The sequence below is a fragment of the Nerophis ophidion genome, linkage group LG14 (genome assembly GCF_033978795.1).
Source record: "Nerophis ophidion isolate RoL-2023_Sa linkage group LG14, RoL_Noph_v1.0, whole genome shotgun sequence".
NCBI lineage: Eukaryota > Metazoa > Chordata > Actinopteri > Syngnathiformes > Syngnathidae > Nerophis > Nerophis ophidion.
Genome location: NC_084624.1, coordinates 24,730,566 through 24,753,445, shown reverse-complemented (window position 1 = coordinate 24,753,445; position 22,880 = coordinate 24,730,566). Strand labels below are relative to the sequence as shown.

The 22,880-nt window shown below is 40.5% G+C and overlaps 1 protein-coding gene across 6 annotated transcripts in view; it reads right to left on the bottom strand.

Annotated features, from left to right (window-relative positions):
• Window positions 1-22,880, bottom strand: part of LOC133568342 (transcriptional repressor p66-alpha-like) — a 50,243-nt gene that overhangs the window by 19,875 nt on the left and 7,488 nt on the right. For all 6 annotated transcript variants that reach the window (XM_061920218.1, XM_061920217.1, XM_061920214.1 and 3 more), the window contains exon 2: window positions 3,053-3,501. In XM_061920218.1, the coding sequence (XP_061776202.1) occupies window positions 3,053-3,498 (446 nt within the window). In that variant the 5' untranslated portion in view covers window positions 3,499-3,501. The remainder of the gene's footprint in view (window positions 1-3,052; window positions 3,502-22,880) is intronic.

The following is a 22,880-nucleotide window of genomic DNA, read 5'->3' as shown; positions in this document are numbered from 1 at the left end:
CTGAAGCATTCACTACATACGCTCTGAATAAACACTGCTGATTGGCTGTTACCGCTCTGAATACATACTGCTGATTGGCTGTTACCGCTATATATATATAACCAATCAGATGGTTGTTTGGGTGGGACAATGCTGGGTGCTGAGACAGAGGCAGAAGAAGCACAGCAGCTTGTTAAGACTTTAGCTTAGAAACTCGTTCGGTACACCCCCGTACCGAACCGAAACCCCCCATAGCGAAACGGTTCAATACAAATACACGTACCGTTACACCCCTTGGTAAAACACCAACTTATATTCTCGTCTTGATGAAATAAAGGAATCCATGTGTTAAACATGCTTGTATTATCATTAAACACCTTTAATTTAACAAAAATGTCTGTTTCATTAATAAATAAATATAAATTATATATATGAATGAGGTAGACCCCTCGACTTGATCAATTGAAAAGTAGCTCCCCAGCAGAAAAAGTGTGGGCACCCCTGCTGTAGATTGATCCCAGCTTGTTTGTGTAAAATTTATAAAAGAACCCCGCCTCCATATGAGTACTAAAGGCTCTTAACATGTGTGTAAGCCCCCCAACTCTGCTTTCACACACACTTATAAACTCTTCCTATTGGGGCTGCACTGCTGAAGCTATCGATTATTTAAGTAATCGGGTAACATTAGTTTGTTTGATTAATCAAATAAAACACACTGTATAGCCTTGATGCGTATTTTAGGGAAAATGAACAATGATTTTTTGGCATGCCATTACTTTCAGGCTTTTTTCCCCAATATATGTACGTCATCAACAGTGAAATTGCACTAACGTGCAAATTAATAAAAATAAATGAATAAAAACTACCTGATGTTTGCCACCACACAGATCACAGCACCCACACACCAACTCTTTCGTGTACACTCTACTGCTGGGGCCACGCAGAAACTATGTCTGCGTATTTAAATGTACAAACACTCCCTGCGCTTTGGATTTAATCCGTTTTTTTGTTTATTTGTTTTTTTAAAGGATTTATTGAAACAACAAAATCTAAATAAAAGCTTTTTCTAATCAATTTAATTGATTATTCATTGCAGCCCTACTTCCTATGCTACTTCAGACACTCTGAATCCAGCGTAATTTTAACATGAAACTCCTATTTCGTCAAGTGTCACTTTAAAATCTGCAATGCACGAAGAGCGCAGTAAGGGGAGTAAGTAAGCAAACACTGTATTTGTAAGTTGTAGTAAATTGTAGTTAGTAGATATAACATGATAATTAAGCTGTGTCTAAAAAAGTAATAAACCCTTTATTAGGGTAGCCTTGTTGTGCAGTGATGTAGAAATGCATTGCATCACATATTGCATGATAGATACATATCGGTTACCTTTATTAGCTAAATATAAAAAGGACAAAATATTAAAAAAGCCTCCCGCTGTGACACAATGCAGTTGTACATCATTGCAGACCAGCAACTACAAATGCAATAATACCTTATCAGTATTTGTGTCTTTCTTGTGCCCTGCCCTTGAATTGAGGGAAGTAAAGTGAATTATTTTTATAGTGTGCTTTTTCTATAGTGATTCAACGTGCTTTACATATGGAAACCCATAATTTACATCTTTAAGACCCATTTAAACCAGTGTGGGTGGCACTGGGAGCAGTTGGGTAAAGTGTCCTGCCCAAGGACACAACGGCTGTGATTAGGATGGCGGAAGCGGGAATCGAACACTCAAGTTGCAGGCACAGGCACTCTACCAACCGAGCCACCCCACCCCAATATCAAACTTTGTGAGTAATTTTAAGAGGGATGGTTATTGCAACACAAATCAAAATTAAAAGACCATGGACTGATCCATTCCAAATGCAAGTCCAGACACCTCTTCACAATCCAGACTAAGGTAGGGCCCAACAGGGACATTTCTCTTAGATGTTACAGTCTTGAGTGTACTAATGAGACGGTCATTCACAGCCGTGCACAACCTGTTCAATCAGGGGACTTCACTTGAAGTGTATCCATTCAAATGTCAGATGTAAAATGCTCACTTTTTTATACAACCTGCACAAAAACTGATGAGAATGTGTTGGAGGAACTTGTGATGACACACACAATCACAGATAATATGTTTGTATGCAGCATCATTCAATGCATGATGACATGCGGCCTATCTGCCTGAGCTGCCCTCTTTACACTACGTGTGCCTCTCTTCGGGGCTTAGCGCCATCATCACTTCCTGTGGATTAATCACTACTTCCAAAAAAGTCACGTGACCTCAAAGTCAGCCTCACGTGACTCACTTTTGCTCTAACAACAACCCCCCCTTAGCCGCCCTGCTTCTTCCACCGTGGAAACCATGGCAACGTGGCCGGCTGGAACCGGTTTGTGGCACACGGCTTCATTTTGTGTGTATAAGTGGACTTTTTAGGGTCCAGGTGGGTGAGCTGGGGGGAAAATGGTGGCGGACGATAGGTTAAAAGTCACTCTTTTGGGGACAACTGTAGCTTGGCCTATAGAACTTCAAAATCACAATGCATGGAACTCACTAAAACCATGGTATCCTTTATTTACATCTCAACACTTATTTTATTCATAAGGAGATTAAGGGCAGCTGCTAAAAAGTTGAAAATGCAGAAAATGACACTGCAGCATCCAAACTACAAAAAAACCCCAAATTAATCCAGTTTTTAACAATTGGTGGATTATAATTCTTAACCACTTGACCGTTCATCGATTATTATCATTATTATTATCTTAGAATTAGCATCACAATGCCTCCTCTATTGTGTATTAACCTGCGCTGCTTTGAGTGTTGTGAGTGACAAGAAGAAAATACTTTTTAGGGCCACCTGTTGGTTTGCAAATATAAATCTTGACACCCAAAAGACCAAATAAATAAATTAAAAAAAAACTTTTTCTAGGATCTTATTTTTCGAGTCAACACAGTAATTTCCTCACAAAAAATGCCCTCTGGTTGACTGACAACCAGGGTTTTGGGCTAAGGCAGCTCAAATAGTTTTTATCCTGTGCAGACACCTTGAACAGGACTAGAAAAAAGGATCAAGTAGTTTCTTACCTTTTGGAGGTGCTCATGTCCACAGGCTGCTCTCCAGTCTGAACTTCGACTTTGATGGTGGCCTTCACCTCGCCCGCAGCCAAAAGGCCACCAGAGGCCTTTGGTTCCATCACCTGGAAGTGGTTCTTGGTGTGCATGTCTGACTCCACCTTAAGTGCCCTGCTAGCTTTGTCATTGTATCCAGTCCGATTGTCCGAGTTCGCTTCATGGGGGACTTCGTCCTTTATTGCTAGTGCCAGGATCTGGCCTGGCCCCTCATTTGATCCAGTCTCGATCGGACTCTGTCCATCCTGTTCCAGTCCGGGGTCAGATGCAGTTGGTTCAGACGGGTCCAGCCTTTGCTTTTTGCTCTCGTTAGCACTGGAAGATTCTGGAGCCTGGGGTGCAGCATCTTTTTCCAGCGCCCTCTTCTGGCTGCGTGTCTGGCGGACCTCCTCCTCAGACATTCCCTGTGGATAAATGAAAACAACTATTACAAACGGTTTATATACACAGTAAATAGATTATTACAGACATTCTTATTCAATATGATGCAGCACACTTCTGCAGACCTGCAAACGACAACTAGAAAAGTTTTTCTAAGTACAGATTTATTGATTGATACTTTTATTAGTAGATTGCACAGTTCAGTACATATTCCGTATAATTGACTAAATGGTAACACCCGAATAAGTTTTTCAACTTGTTTAAATCGGGGTCTACGTTAATCAATTCATGGTAAAGTAGGCTGTATATGGTAAATAGTAAGAACTGAACTGGATTTCTTGGCCACATTCTCTGGATTATAGATATGCAGGTGGCACAAACCAGATAAGTAAACCAAGGTATCTTCAGAAATGTGTACATAATTCATGCTGGGCAATCATATTTGGCTGAGATTCAAAATGTTTAGTTTGATCTTACAACGTTGTCTGGCGGACCGAAACTGACCTTGACTCATCAGTAGCGGACACAAGGGCAACTAAAATGGCCTCCAGACAAAACAAACTGGCTTAGCGTGATCATCTGACCGAGATGTGGAATTCATCACTCAAAATTTGCTATTACTCGTCTCTTTGTCATTAAATATGCTAACCAAATGAGACCCCTTACCGTCTGATCTCTTTGTACAACAACTGTAGCAAATGTGGCTGTGCTGAAAGGGTGGTGGATGCAAACAGCTGCTTGTTCTGTCTCTCATATACGCACAAACACACGCACACACGAGCGGTCCCAGTGTGCACCGGCGGACGCTCACACATTATCACTGCAACGCCCGCTCTGAATCTCTCAGGGGTCAAATCACAAACGAGGCTGAAGGAGACATTAGGTCACATGCTCATGGCTCGATAATGTACATCTTCAGTCCATATATGGATGTATGCCAGATCTTCGTTGAACGTGTATATTCACAGAGAAACAGAACTGCTGGAATATCATTTTTAAATCATACATAAAACAATATCATCTTTTGATAAAGTTGTGTTGACCTTTTTCTTCATTTTACTCAATGTGTCTTGTTTTGACTAGAACAATTTAAATTTAAGAGTAGAACTAAAAAGCCGACCAACATGGCATGCGGCATGAGACAACCTGTGGTCAAAGTTCACAGAAAAGGTCGTCAGCAGCAGTCAGCGATGTACACATGTATGATTCTATTGGGCAAAGCAGACTCACCGCAGACATGTCCTTCATCATATTTATGCATACAGAACACAACCTACCCACGGTGCTGAAGCCTTTAATCTGCCCAGCGATACATGACATCAAGCGTCTTCTTTTTAAAAAAAAAATAAATTAGAATTATGGCGGTGTGCACGAATGATAAAGCGCACTGAGGCCCTTACAGGACTCACAAGAGTCACAATACAGCAAGCCTATGGACCAATCCAACAATAACAGCTGACTAAGTTTTTTTTTCAAAAATACATACTCTTACATCACTAAGACACACATGACATGACCCTTCCCAGGATTCAGTGGGACACACAAAGCACTTTTCCTTAGAACTGGTTTAAACCAGTTGGCTAGTGCGTCCGTGCGTGTGTGCATGTGTGTATGTGTGTATGTGTGTGTGTGTGTGTGTGTGTGTCTGAGGGAGAAGCTGAAGCTAGTTTTAACCCTCCAGGTGCCGGATGAGACACACGGTCGCCTCTGTAGCGGCCATTATACAGTATTCATGCGTGTGTGTGTGTGTACAGTGCGCTGTGATGGCATGGAGCACGTACTGTACGGTAGGAGCTGATGCTGGCGGAAGGCGTTCCATACGGAAGGGACGCAGCCACGAACCCCACGACCTCAGGCCGACCTGATCTCTCTAACACGGGGTCTAAATGGCTGACAGGTTTCACATTTCATCTCCGTGGCAGTTTTTACACACATTTCCTTTGAGCCCACACACACGCGCGCACTAACTCATATGGCGGCCCACACCACCACCCACCCACGGACATGGTATCACAAACAACAGAGGAAATAATGCAAAGACAACAATTGAGACATATTTCCACACAAACAATCAATGTTTCTAGAATTTTTACACAGTGAGTCAAAGAATGTCTCAGTGTGCTCGTGGTGACGTGTGTACTCCCACTGGCGTGCCACCTTGTTCATTCATTTTTGATATACTTCCCATCAGCTCTTACAAGCACACAGACACAAACACAGACACACACACACACACACACACACAAACACACACACTAGCTTTTGTGCAATTTCTCTTCAACACAGGCCATCAAACTGATCATAAAATAATTTTTATATAAAAAATATGTGATAACTGTGTTGAAAATTACAGATCAGTTAATTGTTGTATTTATAAAACATTTTAATGTTATTTTAGAATATTCCAAATTCAATAATTCCATCCATTCCTTTTTCTACCGTTGTTTTATTTAATACCATCCATCCATCCATTTTCTACCGCTTGTCCCTTTCGGGGTCGCCGGAGCCTATCTCAGCTGCATTCGGGCGGAAAGCGGTGTACACCCTGGACAAGTCACCATCTCATCGCAGGGCCAACACAGATAGACAGACAACATTCCCACTTGTGCCAATTTAGTGTTGCCAATCCACCTATCCCCAGAAGCATGTTTTTGGAGGTGGGAGGAAGCCGGAGCACACGGAGGGAACCCACGCAGTCACGGGGAGAACATGCAAACTCCACACAGAAAGATCCCGAGCCCGGGACTGAACCCAGGACTGCTCAGGACCTTTGTATTGTGAGGCAGATGCACTAACCCCTCTTCCATCGTGCTGCCCTATTTAATACCATCTTACATTAAAATATAGTATTTAGGCTGCCACGATTAAATGATATCGTATTTCCTTGAATTGCCGCCGGGGCGCTAATTAATTCAAAACCTCCTCTCACTCCTGTGCTTACCAAAGGCATGCGGTAAAAATAAGCATGCACTAATTATTTTAAAACCTCTTCTCACTCCGGCACTTACCAAAGGCATGCAGTAAAAATTTGAGTGTTATGTAAGGATACCATCATGAAAAGCACATTTAATAAAAAAAACGTCATTATTGTCTTACCTTTACCTTACCATGCCAGCTCCTTCTGATCAAAAGCATCAATAACTTGTTTATAGAAGTCTTCCTTATCTTTTTTCAGTTTTAAAAGTCTCTCTGTCACGATGGAGATCTTCCTTTATTACCTCCTGCTTTGATTGAAAGTCCAGTTTAGAAAACTGCTATCAGACCGCTGCTATCAGTTAGCTCGGCTCCTCAAGTGCGGGGGCGATGACAGCATTAACCTTGGACAACTCCCCCTTCCGTTCTACTCCGTGGGTGATCTCTTTATCCCACCGCTGCCACCAGGAACTGTTATTGTATAAATAATACACTGGGTATTTAGGACTGGAACATGCTTTATTTCAGCCCGGTTGTTTACATAGCCAGCATAGGTGCTACATCCTAAAAGGTCCGTTGTGCACCCGCCGCGTCATATCCGTCCCAGCACAATTCACGTCACTCATTGTCCCTTTATCTCCAGCCGAGTAGTCGCAAGAAGGATCATTAGCGCCCTTTACCACCAGGAGGCGGGAGTCATTTAATGACTAATATTTGACACACGAAGCCAGGAATTGTTATGGTTTCAAGCCGTCGTCTTGCGGGTTCCCAGGATCACCAAGGAAGGACACGGCTTGAGCAGTTGGACTTTGTTTCTTTTTCAATAAAACCTCAGTCCAGGTCGCTCTTCCGCTCCTCCTCTCCGCTCGCTCGCCGCCGCCTCCTTGCTGCCATTTTGGACCGGGCTCCAGCGTGCCCTGCCTGTCTGTCGGACCGTCGTTTCCACCTCTCCACAGCTGTTCTTTTCAGCATACCGGTATTCAATAGCTTGAACCTTAACTCCTACTGAATAGTTCTTAATCTTCTTCCCTATATGCGATTTCAAATTACCGGTATTCAAATCAGCCTCCTCCATTTTGAAAATGATCACAGGGGAAGTGTCACTCATGACGTCACGAGTTTGACCCGGCGGTAATACTAAGCATGCGCTAATTATTTTGCGAAGCGGGTTTGACCTGGCAGTAATTCAAGGCAGGCGCATACTATTTGCCCGGCAGCAATTCAAGGATATACGGTATTTGAAAATGAACATTTCAAAAAGCAGGCTTTGCAGCATATGAAATCGAGCAATTTTACAGTCGCGGCAGCAGAAAAGCAACAGTGGTTCGTCTTGAGACTCTTGTGGCAACAACCGCCCACGCCAGAGGCCAGAGTGTATGGGCACAGGGCTCCATGACCAGACTCACCACCTCGCCGGCTGACATTAACAAACATGTTCCAGGGCTGCTGCGGCCGATCGCCTCTTTTCACTTCCACAGAGTGTACTCTGCATGGATAAAGACCACACTGTTGTTATTGAAGTGCGACAGCAGGGCCTCAGGGATGCCCTGAGGCTGAGATAGTTTTGCCCCCCCACTCTCCCAAACCATAACAACCTTCCCCACTTCAACCTCAACACCCACCCCACCCAAAAAAACACTTTGAAAACAAAATAAATCATAATTTCATTCAACAGGGCAAAAAATGACAATTTAAAAAGTAATTTTGTTCATGAATACTGCGTGGTACGGTTGGCCGAGTGGCTGTGCCAGCCACCTGAGGGTTCCTGGTTTGATCCCCACCTTTTACCAACTTTGCCATGTTTCTTGTCCTTGAGCAAGACATTTCACACTTGCTCCTGATAGGTCACGGTTAGGGCCTTGCATAGCAGCTCCCGCCATCAGTGTGTGAATGTGTGTGTGAATGGGTGAATGTGGAAATAGTGTCAAAGCGCTTTGAGTACCTTGAAGGTAGAAAAGCGCTATACAAGTATAACCCTTTTACCATTTACCATCTCCTTCGCGACAAGCAGTCAGTATGAGTGTAATAGAAGTTAGTACACTTCAAGTAAGGGGCTGACAATGGTCTCTCACAAAGACGATGTGGGTTCGATTCCCGTTCGGAGCAGTCGGAAAAAACAGAGAGAAATAAAGAGTGATGGATAGATAGATCGGCTAAAGCTATAGGTTATGTTAAGTTCAATGGCCTAGAATTAAGTGTTTTTCTGGTTCTGAATCAAATATAGTCATACCAATGTTAGAATGAGCATCGTTTGTTTGCAAGAAAATGATGTGTCTTTTTATAGCCACTATTACGTTAGCTGGCTCTTGTAGTAAGAGCTACCTAACGTAAACTACCGGTAACTACTTTTGCCTGACTGCTTTGATTAGCAGTACATGAGCACGTCTAGCAGTTGCAGCGCTGGGCATGCTGGTAGAGAACAGATCAAAACTGGTTTGGCAGTAAACAGTCATTATTTTCATGTATGCAGAGTAAAGACGTCTACATTTTTTTTTTTGCACAGAATTCCGGGTTTCCCCTCGACTGCCAAAATACCTGTGGCGGTGGGGGCGTGGTCACCATGACGTCATTGAGTAATTTGCAATGATGATAACCATCCATCCATCTATCTTCTACCGCGTGTCCCTTTCGGGGTCGTGGGTGCTGGAGCCTATTCGAGTATGCATTCAGGAGGAAGGTGGGGTACACCCTGGACAAGTTTCCAGCTCATCGCAGGGCTGAAATGATGATACATTATACTATAATTCTTTAAAAAGGCTAAAAAAATACACATACATTTAAAAACAAATCTGTTATAATTGGTATTAACACATACCGTATTTCCTTGAATTGCTGTCGGAGCGCTAATTAATTTAAAACCTCTTTTCACTCCTGCACTTACCAAAGGCATGCGGTAAAAGTAAGCATGCACTAATTATTTTAAAACCTCTTCTCACTCCGGCACTTACCAAAGGCATGCAGTAAAAAATTGAGTGTGATGTAAGCTTGGACCTTAAATCCTACTGAATAGCTATTAATCATCTTCCCTTTATGCGATTTCAAACTACCGGTATTGAAATCAGCCTCCTTCATTTTGAAAATGATGACAGGGGAAGTGTCACTCGTGATGTCACGAGTTTGACCAGGCGGTAATACTAAGCATGCGCTAATTATTTTGCAAAGCGAGTTTGACCAGGCAGTAATTCAAGGCAGGCGCATACGATATGCCCTGCGGCAATTCAAGGAAATACGGTATATATTTTTTAATTTAGTCAAATTTTCAATTATAACTGCTTATTGTACAATGTACTTTGTTGAGATTTTTTCGAAGTGTCTAGAGACATTTAATGACTAGCATCTTCTTCTAGTGTTATCATAAAATGTAGTCATGTTTAAAGACTCTACCTCTGTCCCTCGATGTCCCTGACGAAAAAGGCGAGCTGCAGCAAGCAATAAGTCACATTTTTTTTGCGCTCTTGCTCCAGTTGGACTTTCACTCTTTAAAAGCCGCAACTGCCCTTTTAATATTTGCACAAAAAAAAAAAAAAAAAAAAAAAAAAAAAAAAAAATATATATATATATATATATATATATATATTTGCACATTTTGTAGATCGCTGTCCCCGGGTATATCTGCGATATATTAAAATGACGTCAACATCGCAAACATGCTGACAACGTTCCAGACAATGGTGTGCGTTTGGTTTCCATCCGGTTTCGGTAGCGTGGATTTCAGTGATTAGAGTCTTTTTTTGTGTCTAAACATTGGTAATACAAGTTAAAAATAGCATCAGAATTTGTGTGATTTCTTTTGGAGCTACAAAATATGATATTACTTTAATTTGTCTTCACGTGTGGCGGTAATAAAAATGTCCTGCCCGAGCACCACATTCAATTACATTAAGAGGAAACAAGTTACTAACAGCTAGTTCTTCCAAGTCCATTATTTGGGTCTACAATCCAAACACTGCCTATTCTAATTACAACTTGCTAAAAGTGTCTTGCTACGGTAATCTAATGAAATTTGCAGTGACAGTTTGATATTGTAAATATTCAAACATGGCTATTTACTTTCTGTTTTTTTTTTATAGTGCAATGTTGTTTCACTTGGGTCACCTGAGTCAGACCTTCTAACCAGTAACCTATTGGTCATGTTTCGTATCTTCTGAATCTGATACAAAAGTAATATTTAGAGAAAACGGAAGTAATTGAACTTACAGTAAAGGTGAATCTACCAAATTTGTAAGTACTTTTACTGTTACTAGAAGCTGACTTGACATGTTGCTGAAATTGACAAATGAATGTTTAAATGACATGTTGAAAGATGCTCTAATATCCAAACCACTGGGACAGATGATCACAGAGTATTACCAAAAAATCAAAGACTATAAATGACACAGCACAAAAATAACTTAAAAACCCTTTGGTGGCCAACATGATTGAAAAGCACAGGTTAAGTAATTTGTTGTAGTTATTGGTCCTGCTTATATTTTACATGGTTGCACATTCCCTACACGAAAATTCCACTCATTTCTGTGCTGACCATAGATGCCCCTGGTATCACACGTATTCCTGCACTTAGAGATCCATTCTTTGAGAATAGATATGTAAGTTGGTTTAAGTTGTTTTTATTCTCAAGTGCAGTTACAACTAGGGCTGCAGCTATCTATTATTCTAGTGATCGAGTAATCTATCGATGACTTTGTTCGACTCACTGAGTAATCGGATTAAACACACTCAAAGCGTATTCCTCTGCTTGCCTTAAAATTCATTCTATTTTTCTAATAAACGCACACCTTCCACATTGATATTGTCCCGATATGTGTGCATTAATAACAATGAAAGATAAAATATAACTCTCCGCTGTTTGTTGCCACACAGATCACTGCACCCACGCACCACCACTCTCATGTATGCTCTACTACAGCAGCCATACAGAAACGATGTTAGCATATTTAAAGTTCAAATCACTTCAATTGTCTCGTGTATATAAAAATACAAAATGTCCTCCATCCATTGAGACATTGTTACTGTATCTTTTAACAGCCCTCTGCAAATTCGCATCACCACATTAAAGAAACACAAAGTGCAGCTGGGTGAATTTCAGTGCACCTTGCCCCCACGCAAACTGCTTTGAGCCGCTACAAGTTGTCCTCATGCCAACGGGGGAGAAGGGGAAGTTTTGAGTGCTTCTGATTCAACTTGAATGAAAAAATACATGTTGTACCGAGTTGCCATACCTGGCTTTGATGGTGAATGTAACTGTAAAGTGTGCGAATAAAGTTGACATTGTACTGCATTTTCTGTAATGACTTAATTAACACTACTGCAATTTAGTGCTGAAAGATTTTTTACATTACTTTTAACACTTAGTGTAGTGTTACTCATTTAAAGTGTTAAAAAATGTGTTATTTCAACTCTATTAGGTGTTATAAAATACACTGAAAGCGTTGTTCTTGTGAAGCGTTGTTGTTATAAAACAAACAAACAAACAAACAAACAAACAAACAAACAAACAAACAAACAAACACCTAATGGGTGTTACATTGAACTATTCTGGTTGTTTTTACCATCATTTACACTAGTGTTGACCCATTAGACTTTCAAAAGTTTTCTTTCAACACAATCTGGTGTGGGCCTAATAGAACACAAAAAAGTGTTGAAAATACATGTAGATATTGATTAACACTGTCAAATTTGATGTGTTGTGATTGACAGCTGTAAACACCAATCATTGCATTCCGCCATCAAAATCAATCAGGGGCCCCGGGCTTCAGTCCAGGTAAGCCTGGGCATTAAGGCGGCCTTTGGCAACAGGTGTGGACGCCTGTAGAACACACTGCTTTGCTTGTCTCCCCGGAGTCCCACGTGCAGGACTAACGGCTAACCATCATGCTAAATAGAGTCTGGAGACACTTTTACAGTGAGACGTCCTCCCCATTGAAAGTCATGCACCTCCTGCCTCCGCGTATGTTTATGAATCCAGGTTAACACAGAGATGTAATTGGACATTGACGGACTCCCCCTGAGTACACTTGTTACACTAAATAAAACAATATGTTTGTATTTTGTCATATGTTGGACATGTTTCACTCTATAAATTATTAAATGAATGGTGAGGTCAAGCGGGGGTGTCCAATTGATGACAAGCGGGCCACTCGCAGAACGTGGCGGTTTTTAATGCCCTCGAAAAAAAAAGGAAAAATAGAGCCTAAATGAGAACAAGATAAAATGTGTTAACTAATAATGCACAAAACTCTAAAACATGTATTTTAATATAGAGATTACCTTTTTAAGGCCCTTTAATAGACTATTTTATTCCAAATAACTAAATTATGTTACATTCATGCATGTCCCCAATACCAACCTTCGGGACCCCATTGTGACAAGAAGTAAGGAAACACTAAGTTTACCAAACATAATGAATAACAGTGATTAATAATCGTGCTTTCAATATTGATAGAAATAATTACGATATTTATTTTGGCCACAACCGTGCAGACCTGGCGCATGTGAATCTCATATCTAATAATTATTATGTTTTTTTTTTTTTAAATGACTGCATTTTATTTAATTTTATTCAAATTAATTTACAGAAATTGTAGATATCGTTAAATATACAGGAAATATGGTATATTTCCTGTATATTTTCATGCAGGAAATATACCATATTTCCTGCATGAAATATGGTATATTAACTTTCTTAATACAGTTTTAACAATCAAAGATTTAACCTAAGGTCCATAGCTGATTATCTTTCCCCTACAAACAGAAAACTAGTTCAGAAAGAATCTAAAGCGCCTCTGCTGGTTGCAGCTAAGAAGTGCACTCCATTCTGCCTCAACCCGTCCAGTCAAACCTTCCACAGGACATAAAATGTGAGCTATGCCACTATCCATGCTGCGTCCATGAAAACTGTCATGATTTCTGCTCCCGCTTTGAGGAGGCTCTGCCTTTTTGCCCGCCCACTAATCTTTCACTCAATTGCTCAAACTTTCTCTCAATCCGCCTCCATTTACAGTATGTGTGGAACAGGGTGTTTCCATCTCCTCTTTCTGAGCTCCTGTCAAAATATAGTGACATTTTTCAGTAGTTTCGCTTTGGGACAGCCGCAACAAGACACACCTTAAAAAGAGATGATCTTCTACCTGTATAGAGTGGAACCTCCGAAGTGGAATGCCACTATAGTGGAATTTAGCCAAGATGTTTGGGGGGAAAACATGCAAAAAACTTCAGAATTTGAACCGCCAGCATAATTGCACAACACCTCAGTTTGGAAAGCCTCAAAATGATCAATTTTGTGTGCACGCAACAAAAGAAGAGTAATATACATGCAAAATATTAAAGGGGCTGTTTGCAACATTTACCGTATATTTCAAAATATAAGGCAAACTTAAAATCCTTTAATATTATCAAAACACAACAGTGCGCCTTATAACTTGGTGTGCCTAATGTACGGAATAATTTTGGTTGTGCCTACCGACCTCAAAGCTATTACAAACCCTGTTTCCATATGAGTTGGGAAAGTGTGTTAGATGTAAATATGAATGGAATACAATGATTTGCAAATCCTTTTCAACCCATATTCAGTTGAATGCACTACAAGGATAAGATATTTGATGTTCAAACTCATAAACTTTATTTTTTTTTGCAAATAATAATTAACTTTCATGGCTGCAACAGCTGCCAAAGTAGTTGGGAAAGGGTATGTTCACCACTGTATTACATCACCTTTTCTTTTGACAACACTCAATAAACATTTGGGAACTGAGGAAACTAATTGTTAAAGCTTTGAAAGTGGAATTCTTTCCCATTCTTGTTTTATGTACAGCTTTAGTCGTTCAACAGTCCGGGGTTTCCGCTGTTGTATTTTACGCTTCATAATTACCGAGGATGTCGTAGTGGTTTGTGCAGCCCTTTGAGACACTAGTGATTTAGGGCTGTATAAGTAAACATTGATTGATTGATTGATAATGCGCCACACATTTTCGATGGGAGGCCAGGAAAGTATCCGCACTCTTTTACTAAGAAACCACGCTGTTGTAACATGTGGCTTGGCATTGTCTTGCTGAAATAAGCAGGGGCGTCCATGATAACGTTGCTTGATGACAACATATGTTGCTCCAAAACCTGTGTGGACCATTCAGCATTAAGGGTGCCTTCACAGATGTGTAAGTTACCCATGCCTTGGGCACTAATACAACCCCACACCATTACAGATGCTGGCTTTTAAACTTTGCACCTATAACAATCCGGATGGTTATTTTCCTCTTTGTTCCGGAGGACATCACGTCCACAGTTTCCAAATATAATTTGAAATGTGGACTCGTCAGACCACAGAACACTTTTCCACTTTACATCACTCCATCTTAGATGATCTCGGGCCCAGCAAAGCCGGTGGAATTTCTGGGTGTTGTTGATAAATGGGTTTTGCTTTGCATAGTAGAGTTTTAACTTGCACTTACAGATATAGTGACCAACTGTAGTTAATGACAGTGGTTTTATGAAGTGTTCCTGGGCCAATGTGGTGATATCCTTTACACACTGATGTCGGTTTTTGATGCAGTACCGCCTGAGGGATCAAAGGTCCATAATATCATCGCTTACGTGCAGTGATTTCTCCAAATTCTCAGAATATTTTGATGATTTTTTGGACCGTAGATAGTAAAATCCCTAAATTCCTTGCAATAGCTCGTTGAGAAATGTTGTTTTAAAACTGTTCAACAATTTGCTTACAAAGTGGTGACCCTCGCCCCATCCTTGTTTGTGAATTATCGAGTATTTCATGGAAGCTACTTTTATACCCAATCATGACACCCACCTGTTCACAATTAGCCTGCACACCTGTGGGATGTTCCATATAAGTGTTTGATGATCATTCCTCAACTTTATCAGTATTTGTTGCCACCTTTCCCAACTTCTTTGTCACGTGTTGCTGGCATCAAATTGTAAAGTTAATGATTATTCGCAAACAAAAAAATGTTTATCAGTTTAAACATCAAATATGTTGTCTTTGTAGCATATTAACCTGAATATGGGTCGAAAATGATTTGCAAATCATTGTATTCAGTTTATATTTACATCAAACACAAATTCCCAACTCATATGCAAACTGGGTTTGTATATTTGGATGATGGTGAAATGATAATTGTGACCAGTGGATGGCAGCCACACATAAGAGAGACGTGTAGACTGCAATATGACTCGAGTAAACAACACCAACATTTTATATGTTCCATTGAAAATATAGAACATGACACACGGCGCTCAAAAATCTATCAAAATGTTTTAGTGTGACTTTGGTAAGTTTTGAAGCCGCACTGATGGATTGTACGGTGCTTATTATTATGGTGTTGTATATGGTAATACATATCTGGCATTTTGTTTCGCTATATTGTGCAGAAGCAACTTTTCTTACCTTCTGGTACCTACTGATCTGTATAAGTCCTGAAAATTCGCTCGCGTCCACCTTCGTAGTCTGTACCGACGCCGTAGTCGATAAGCTTCTTCTTTTTCCTCTATCTTCTTGTTATGGGACATTCATCCTTCGATGTTGCCATTTCTAATACAAAGTAGTGTAAAGTTCTTACTTATATCAGTCAGTAAACTCGTATACCAGTGTAGTGAGTTTATATTATTCACCCAAGGAACTTTGGTTATTAGAGAGTTCCGGTCGGATGTTTTTTTTACAGGACACATTTCGTTGTTGTTGCACTAGTGAGCCACGAATGAGGAGCTGCTGCTCCGTTATTGATTTGAGTAAAGTCTAAATGTCATTAAAACAGTTAACACAATCTTTTGACACTTCTCCCACTCCCATCCTTGCACGCTACACCGGTACAACAAAGATGACGGAGACAAGACGCTGCCAAAGGTGAGCCACGTAAATAAGACTGCCCACAAAGCAGCGCATCCTGAAGCGACTGTCAAAGAGCGGCCAAAAGATGATCTGTAAAACATAATCCATGCAACATTTTGACCAAATAACCACCATTACATGTTATGTAGACCACAAGGAAATGTTTTAAATATAGAAAAAAATAATAATATGACCTCTTTATTGCGCCTTATAATCCGGTGCGACTTTTGTAAGAAAATAGACCTGACTAGACCCGCTCATTGGCAGTGCACCTTATAATTCCGTGCGCCCTATATTCCGGAAAATACGGTACACAAATGCCAAAAGGGCACCAGCTTTCCAATGTATTTTACACAGCATATCCGTCCTTGTACGGAACATGCACTAGCATTAGCTTTAGTTGTTGTTAGCTCATAATAGCGATTTGGATAGCTAGCGTTGGCTGTCTTTAAATGCATATTCTATCATAACAACATGACTGCAAATTGTTTGTTGCTTCTCTTTTGTACGTGTTGGTCCATCCATCCATCCATAGACAAATAACATTCACACTCACACATAAGGGCCAATTTAGTGTTGCCAATCAACCTATCTCCAGGTGCATGTGTTTGGAGGTGGGAAAAAGCCGCGGGAACCGGAGGGAACCCACGCAGTCACGGGGAGAACATGCAAACTCCACACAGAAAGATCCCAAGCCCAGGATCGAACCCAGGACATTTGTATTATGAGGCACCCGCACTAACCCCTGTTTCACCGTGCTGCTTGGTACATGTTGGTGTTGTTCTATTTTTTGCTCTGAAAAATGTTAGTGAGAAAGTTGCAAACAGTACCTTTTAAGTTGTTTGTCCATTTTTTTTTTGTTATTTTTACATTTCATTTGTGGTTAACTCCAAAGTCTTTACCGTTTTTAATCAAATTGCCCTATAATGCCTATACTTACAGTATGCACAACAGCTTCTAGCACAACGACAACCTCAATCTGCGTTGGCTGTAATCAGCGATATAGCATATTATAGTAAGTGGAGCGCAACAACGCTAGAAAGAATCCATCATCACACGTAGCATTAGAAAACCTTCTCCACTCTTCTGTTATTTGTCTCAACACAAAAGCCATCTGACCTCCATTATTTTACAGACATTGCTTCCATGATTGTTTGTGCTGCTGTTTGCATGAAATGTTACTTCTAGATGGCAGTAACATCTCTAAAGTACACTCCACCTCACCACCCCCAAATGAAATGCAGATGTCATCTAATAGTTAAATGACATTGCCATAATTAAAACCCATGGTAGAGTAGACAACAATGATATGCTGAAGAATCGACAGAGAAAAATATATACTCTTATCATAATCAATATCAAACAACTCTTTTGGTAAATGGTAAATGGGTTGTACTTGTATAGCGCTTTTCTACCTTCAAGGTACTCAAAGCGCTTTGACACTACTTCCACATTCACCCATTCACACACACATTGATGGAGGGAGCTGCCATGCAAGGCGCTAACCCGCACCCATCAGGAGCAAGGGAAAAGTGTCTTGCTCAGGACACAACGGACATGACGAGGTTGGTACTAGGTGGGGATTGAACCAGGGACCCTCGGGTTGCGCACGGCCACTCTCCCAACAGCGCAACGCCGTCCCTTTTAATGCTTTCCTTTCAAAATCAAACTGGTATAGGTGTAGGTGTAGGCTTCTGCGTTTTTGTCTTCCTGTGAAATTTGAAGTTCTTCCTCAAAGAAGTCAAGTGTTTGTTTGTGGCTAACCTGCTGATTTGGCGCAGGAACTGGGCCCTCTTTCGACATTATATTATGTGCACCTGCAAAATCTAATATGATATTAAAATTATTTGGTCTCAGTTGTGCGTGAGTACAAGAATAATACAAAATAATCCAGATATCATGTTTGGCAACTTGAACTTCAGCGAACACTATTAAAGTGTTACAGTGTATTGCTACGAAGGCAGGTGATGCCTCATACCTGAGATATTATGTAATACAACCTTATTATTTCATCAGAAGGACAAACATTGCCACAGCTTAAGTTAAACACCAAGAATATCTGCTGCCTCAAGAAAAAGCTGCCTGAGCTTTTAGTCAACAACATGAGCACACACCGGCTTCTGTTATATGCAACACACTGGTGTTTAAGATAGTTAATCCTTCAATCAGACATCCGCAACATTTGTTTAAACTGGCTTGAAACAATGCTTACATGCGCACATGAATCAAATTCCTGCCCTAATTTTGTTCTCTCCGTGTTTTCACATTTTTCTGTGAAGTAATGTTATATTAAATGCATTTATCAATTATATGTCAATCACCCCCCCGAACGGGACAAGCGGTAGAAAATGGATGGATGGATGGACTGATTTGTTGTTTAATATGGGCATTTCATTCTTACTTCACTAAATAAAGTTGATTAATTAGATTATTTATCATATTTTTAACTACTTTATTTAGTGTCGAGAGGCAGAGAAGATATTTTACTGTATATGAACCACTATTATAGACTGACTGACTAACTATGCCCTTGTGAATATGTCATAGTTCTGCATCAGGCTTGAGTTTGTGCAATTGTCTGGCGAAACACCAGAGGTGGTGTTCTCTGGTAAATCAATCGCTTGTTAGCTTCATTTGCCGCGAGTGAACAGTGGTGACTAAAGAGTGACAGAGCTTGTTATTGCAGCTGGAATTAAGGGTTTTTTGCAAGATGTTGAGACGACACTCACGAGGGTGGGATGTACGTTCTATGAGCGAGTTGTATACACACTTATTATGTTGTACTGAACGCCGAAATGACTCAGGCCTAGAAATATAAACTTCTCCGACTTCAACGCGCTCCCAATTTTTTTTTACAACACCTCTTTGTTGCAGTTAAGTGTGTCACGTTCAATTCTCTGCCGAAACGCTATGAGCACTGTTTCCCAGAGAGTCAGACGCTATGATTCCATGCACTAAGTTACTTTGATTTTGTCTATTTTCACACACTAAAGTCCCAGGTTTCTGAGTGTGCCTCTTGTACAGTAGTGGTGATTGTGGTCATTTCAGCATGTCTAGCTACTGTATGTGGTAAAATAAATAGAAGAACAGCTAGCGCTAGTAGCTTATTATAACTACAACTTTCCACTACTATTTGGTGTTGTTAGTAATGTTTTACTGTGTTTAATTGACACTTGTGGTTGTTATGATCACCAGAGACATACAAAAAGAATACTATTTTGGTGAACTGCTCTGACTATCAAATGTTAGTACAAACTGTTAAGTGAGTTGTTTTTAAAATTGCTGATTTGGTCAAGGTTTCCCCTTAATGGAATTGAGTGTGGCTCAATGCCACAGGATTTTTATTACCGCCACGTATAGAATTTTTTTTGTTTTTTTACTTGAAAACAAATGAAAGTAATAATTTATGATGTAGCCCCCAGAAGAAAATGCATAAAGTCGGATAATAATTTTAAATTTGATCGCCAATCTTAAAAGTTCAACAGGTTTTTTTAGATCACTGAAAACGCCTCAACCAAAACCGGATGTAAACAAAACACACGCCATTGTGTCTGGAGCGTTGTCAGCATGGCTGCAACGTGAAAATAATTTTAATATATACCCGCAGACAGCCATCTACAAAATGTGCAAATAGTAATGAGGACAGTGGCAGCTTTTAAGAAGAGAAAGCGTGACATCATGCTTGCTGTTACTCTCCTCTTTCGTCAGAGACATCGAGGGACAGAAAAAATGGTAGATTTGTTGCTAGTTATTTTTAATTTTCCAAAAAATTATTTAAAGTCTCTAGACCAGGGGTCGGGAACCTTTTTGGCTGAGAGAGCCATGCAAGCCAAATATTTTAAAATGTATTTTCGTGAGAGCCACATAATATTTGGTAACACTTTAGTATGGAGAACATAGTCACCATTAATTAGTTGCTTATTAACATGCAAATTAGTAACATATTGGCTCTTAATTGGTCATTATTAAGTATTTATTAAGGCCTTATTCTGCATGGCCTTATTATACAAGCAGTAAGTCATTAATTAAGAGTCTTCCCTCAATAACCTCAGAATTATTGCCTATTAGTAACCCTAACCCTTATATATTTGGGGGCGGCATGGCGTAGTGGGTAGAGCGGCCGTGCCAGAAACCTGAGGGTTGCAGGTTCGCTTCCCACCTATTAACATCCAAAATCGCTGCCGTTGTGTCCTTGGGCAGGACACTTCACCATTGCCCCCGGTGCCGCTCACACCGGCGAATGAATGATGAGTGAATGTTTGGTGGTGGTCGGAGGGGCTGTAGGTGCAAACTGGCAGCCACGCTTCCGTCAGTCTACCCCAGGGCAGCTGTGGCTACAAATGTAGTTTACCACCACCAGGTGTGAATGAATGATGGGTTCTCACTGCTTTGTGAGCGCTTTGAGTATCTAACAATAGGAAAGCGCGATATAAATGTAATCCATTATTATTATTATTATTATATGTTCCCCTAGGGTCCAAATAAGTCTTAATTAAGTCTTTGTTACTTAGAATGTGTTCCCCATACTTAAGTGTTACCAATATTTTTTAACAATGAATACAACTAAATGTGTGCATTTTTAAGTAACACTAACATTTTTAGAGTATAGGTTGATTGGCAACACTAAATTGGCCCTAATCTGTGAATGTGAGTGTGAATGTTGTCTGTCTATCTGTGTTGGCCCTGCGATGAGGTGGCGACTTGTCCAGGGTGTACCCCGCCTTCCGCCCGATTGTAGCTGAGATAGGCGCCAGCGCCCCCCGCGACCCCACAAGGGAATAAGCGGTAGAAAATGGATGGATGGATAATTTTCTTATTCTTTTTAATAACATTGTTATTCTGAAGCTAACTAATAATAAATAAAAAAAACTTCTTACCATTAATGCGACTTCTTGGATTGATGGATAAAAACGCATTAGAAAGTTTTTAATTTTGAACGTTATTTTTAACACTGATTACCAGTGGAATTATTCATTACTTATCGTGTTAAGCAATGTCAGCTAAGATTTATCTGAGAGCCAGATGCAGTCATCAAAAGAGCCACATCTGGCTTGAGAGCCGTAGGTTCCCTACCCCTGCTCTAGACTCTTAAAAAAATCTCCACAAAATACACTATACAATAAGAAGCAACAACTGAAAATGTGGCAAAACCATACAAAAAATATATTTACATATGTTAATATTAATTAATAATACCAGATTTGTTTTTTAATGTATGTATAATTTTTAGCCTTTTTAAAGATATATAATAAATCATAACAAATTATTTGATTATGTCATGGTGACCACGCCCATAACCACGCTCCCACCACCACAGGTATCCTGGGCGTCTAAGGCAGGTCAGGGCAAATTTAGAGAAAAAAATGTTTATGGGGGCCAAGTATATCTGACTTTTAGGAACATTAATACAAAAACTCACAATAATGTCCGATTGAATGCTAAAAATGTTATGACGGATCGCCTTAAAAAACGGAGTGGATTTTTTTTTTTTTTTACAGAATGAGACACCCTGAATCTACATAAAAATAAAGAATGCGGGATTTACAATATTAACTATGAAGGATAAAACACTGAATATTAACATATGAACGCCACACCCCCTCTCGATCTAAATATTTTACAATCACTCGAAACGCAACAAAAATGCAACAAACACAGCGAACTATGAAAGCGAAGGGAAAAAAATCCCCACCTTAGATCTGTTATATCTGATGTATCACTAAGGTTTAGAACTTTGTTGTAAAAATGTCGTTCCGTGTCTGTCCCTGACACCCACATTTCAGGCCGGCTGCTCTGGAAACACTCGTCGGAAACGCTCCCCACCCACACTGCTTGGTGCCTCATCTGAGCTGCTGTGACGTAGGTTACCATATTAACTAACATATCATGCTAAAAGCGCAGATTACAAACATTCAAATACTTTGTATAGTTCAAGACTTCTTCCTCGCCTATGGTCATGAGCTTTGGGTTATGACCGAAAGGACAAGATCACGGGTACAACCGGCTGAAATTAGTTTCCTCCGCCGGGTGGCAGGACTCTCTCTTAGAGATAGGGAGAGAAGCTCTGCCATCCGGAGGGAGCTCAAAGTGAAGCCGCTGCTACTCCACATCGAGAGAAGCCAGATGAGGTGGTTCGGTCATCAGGTCAGGATGCCACCCGAACGCCTCCCTAGGGAGGTGTTTCGAGCACGTCCGACTGGTAGGAGGCTACGCCGAAGACCAGGACACGTTGGGAAGACTATCTCTCCCGGATGGCCTGGGAACGCCTTGGGATCCCCCGGGAAGAGGTGGACAAAGTGGCTGGGGAGAGAGAAATCTGGGTTTCCCTGCTTAAGCTGTTGACCCCGCGAACCGACCTCGGATAAGCGGAAGAAGATGGATGGATGGATGGAATTCGAGACTTACGGTAATTTGAAAATATCACATTGCACATCATAATGGCAGCTACAGTTTCCATCTTAAAGATCGATAAAATTTTTTAGGGAATGTCCGGTGGGCCAGATTGAAAATCTTAACTAACTTAATTTGCTCAGGTCTGGTCTAGGGGAAACCCTGATGGTTGTATATGGATGTTTCATTCTTACACCACAAAACAAAGTACGAATAACGATCATGCTTGTGGATGATTTGAATGAATGAAATTGAGGCAGA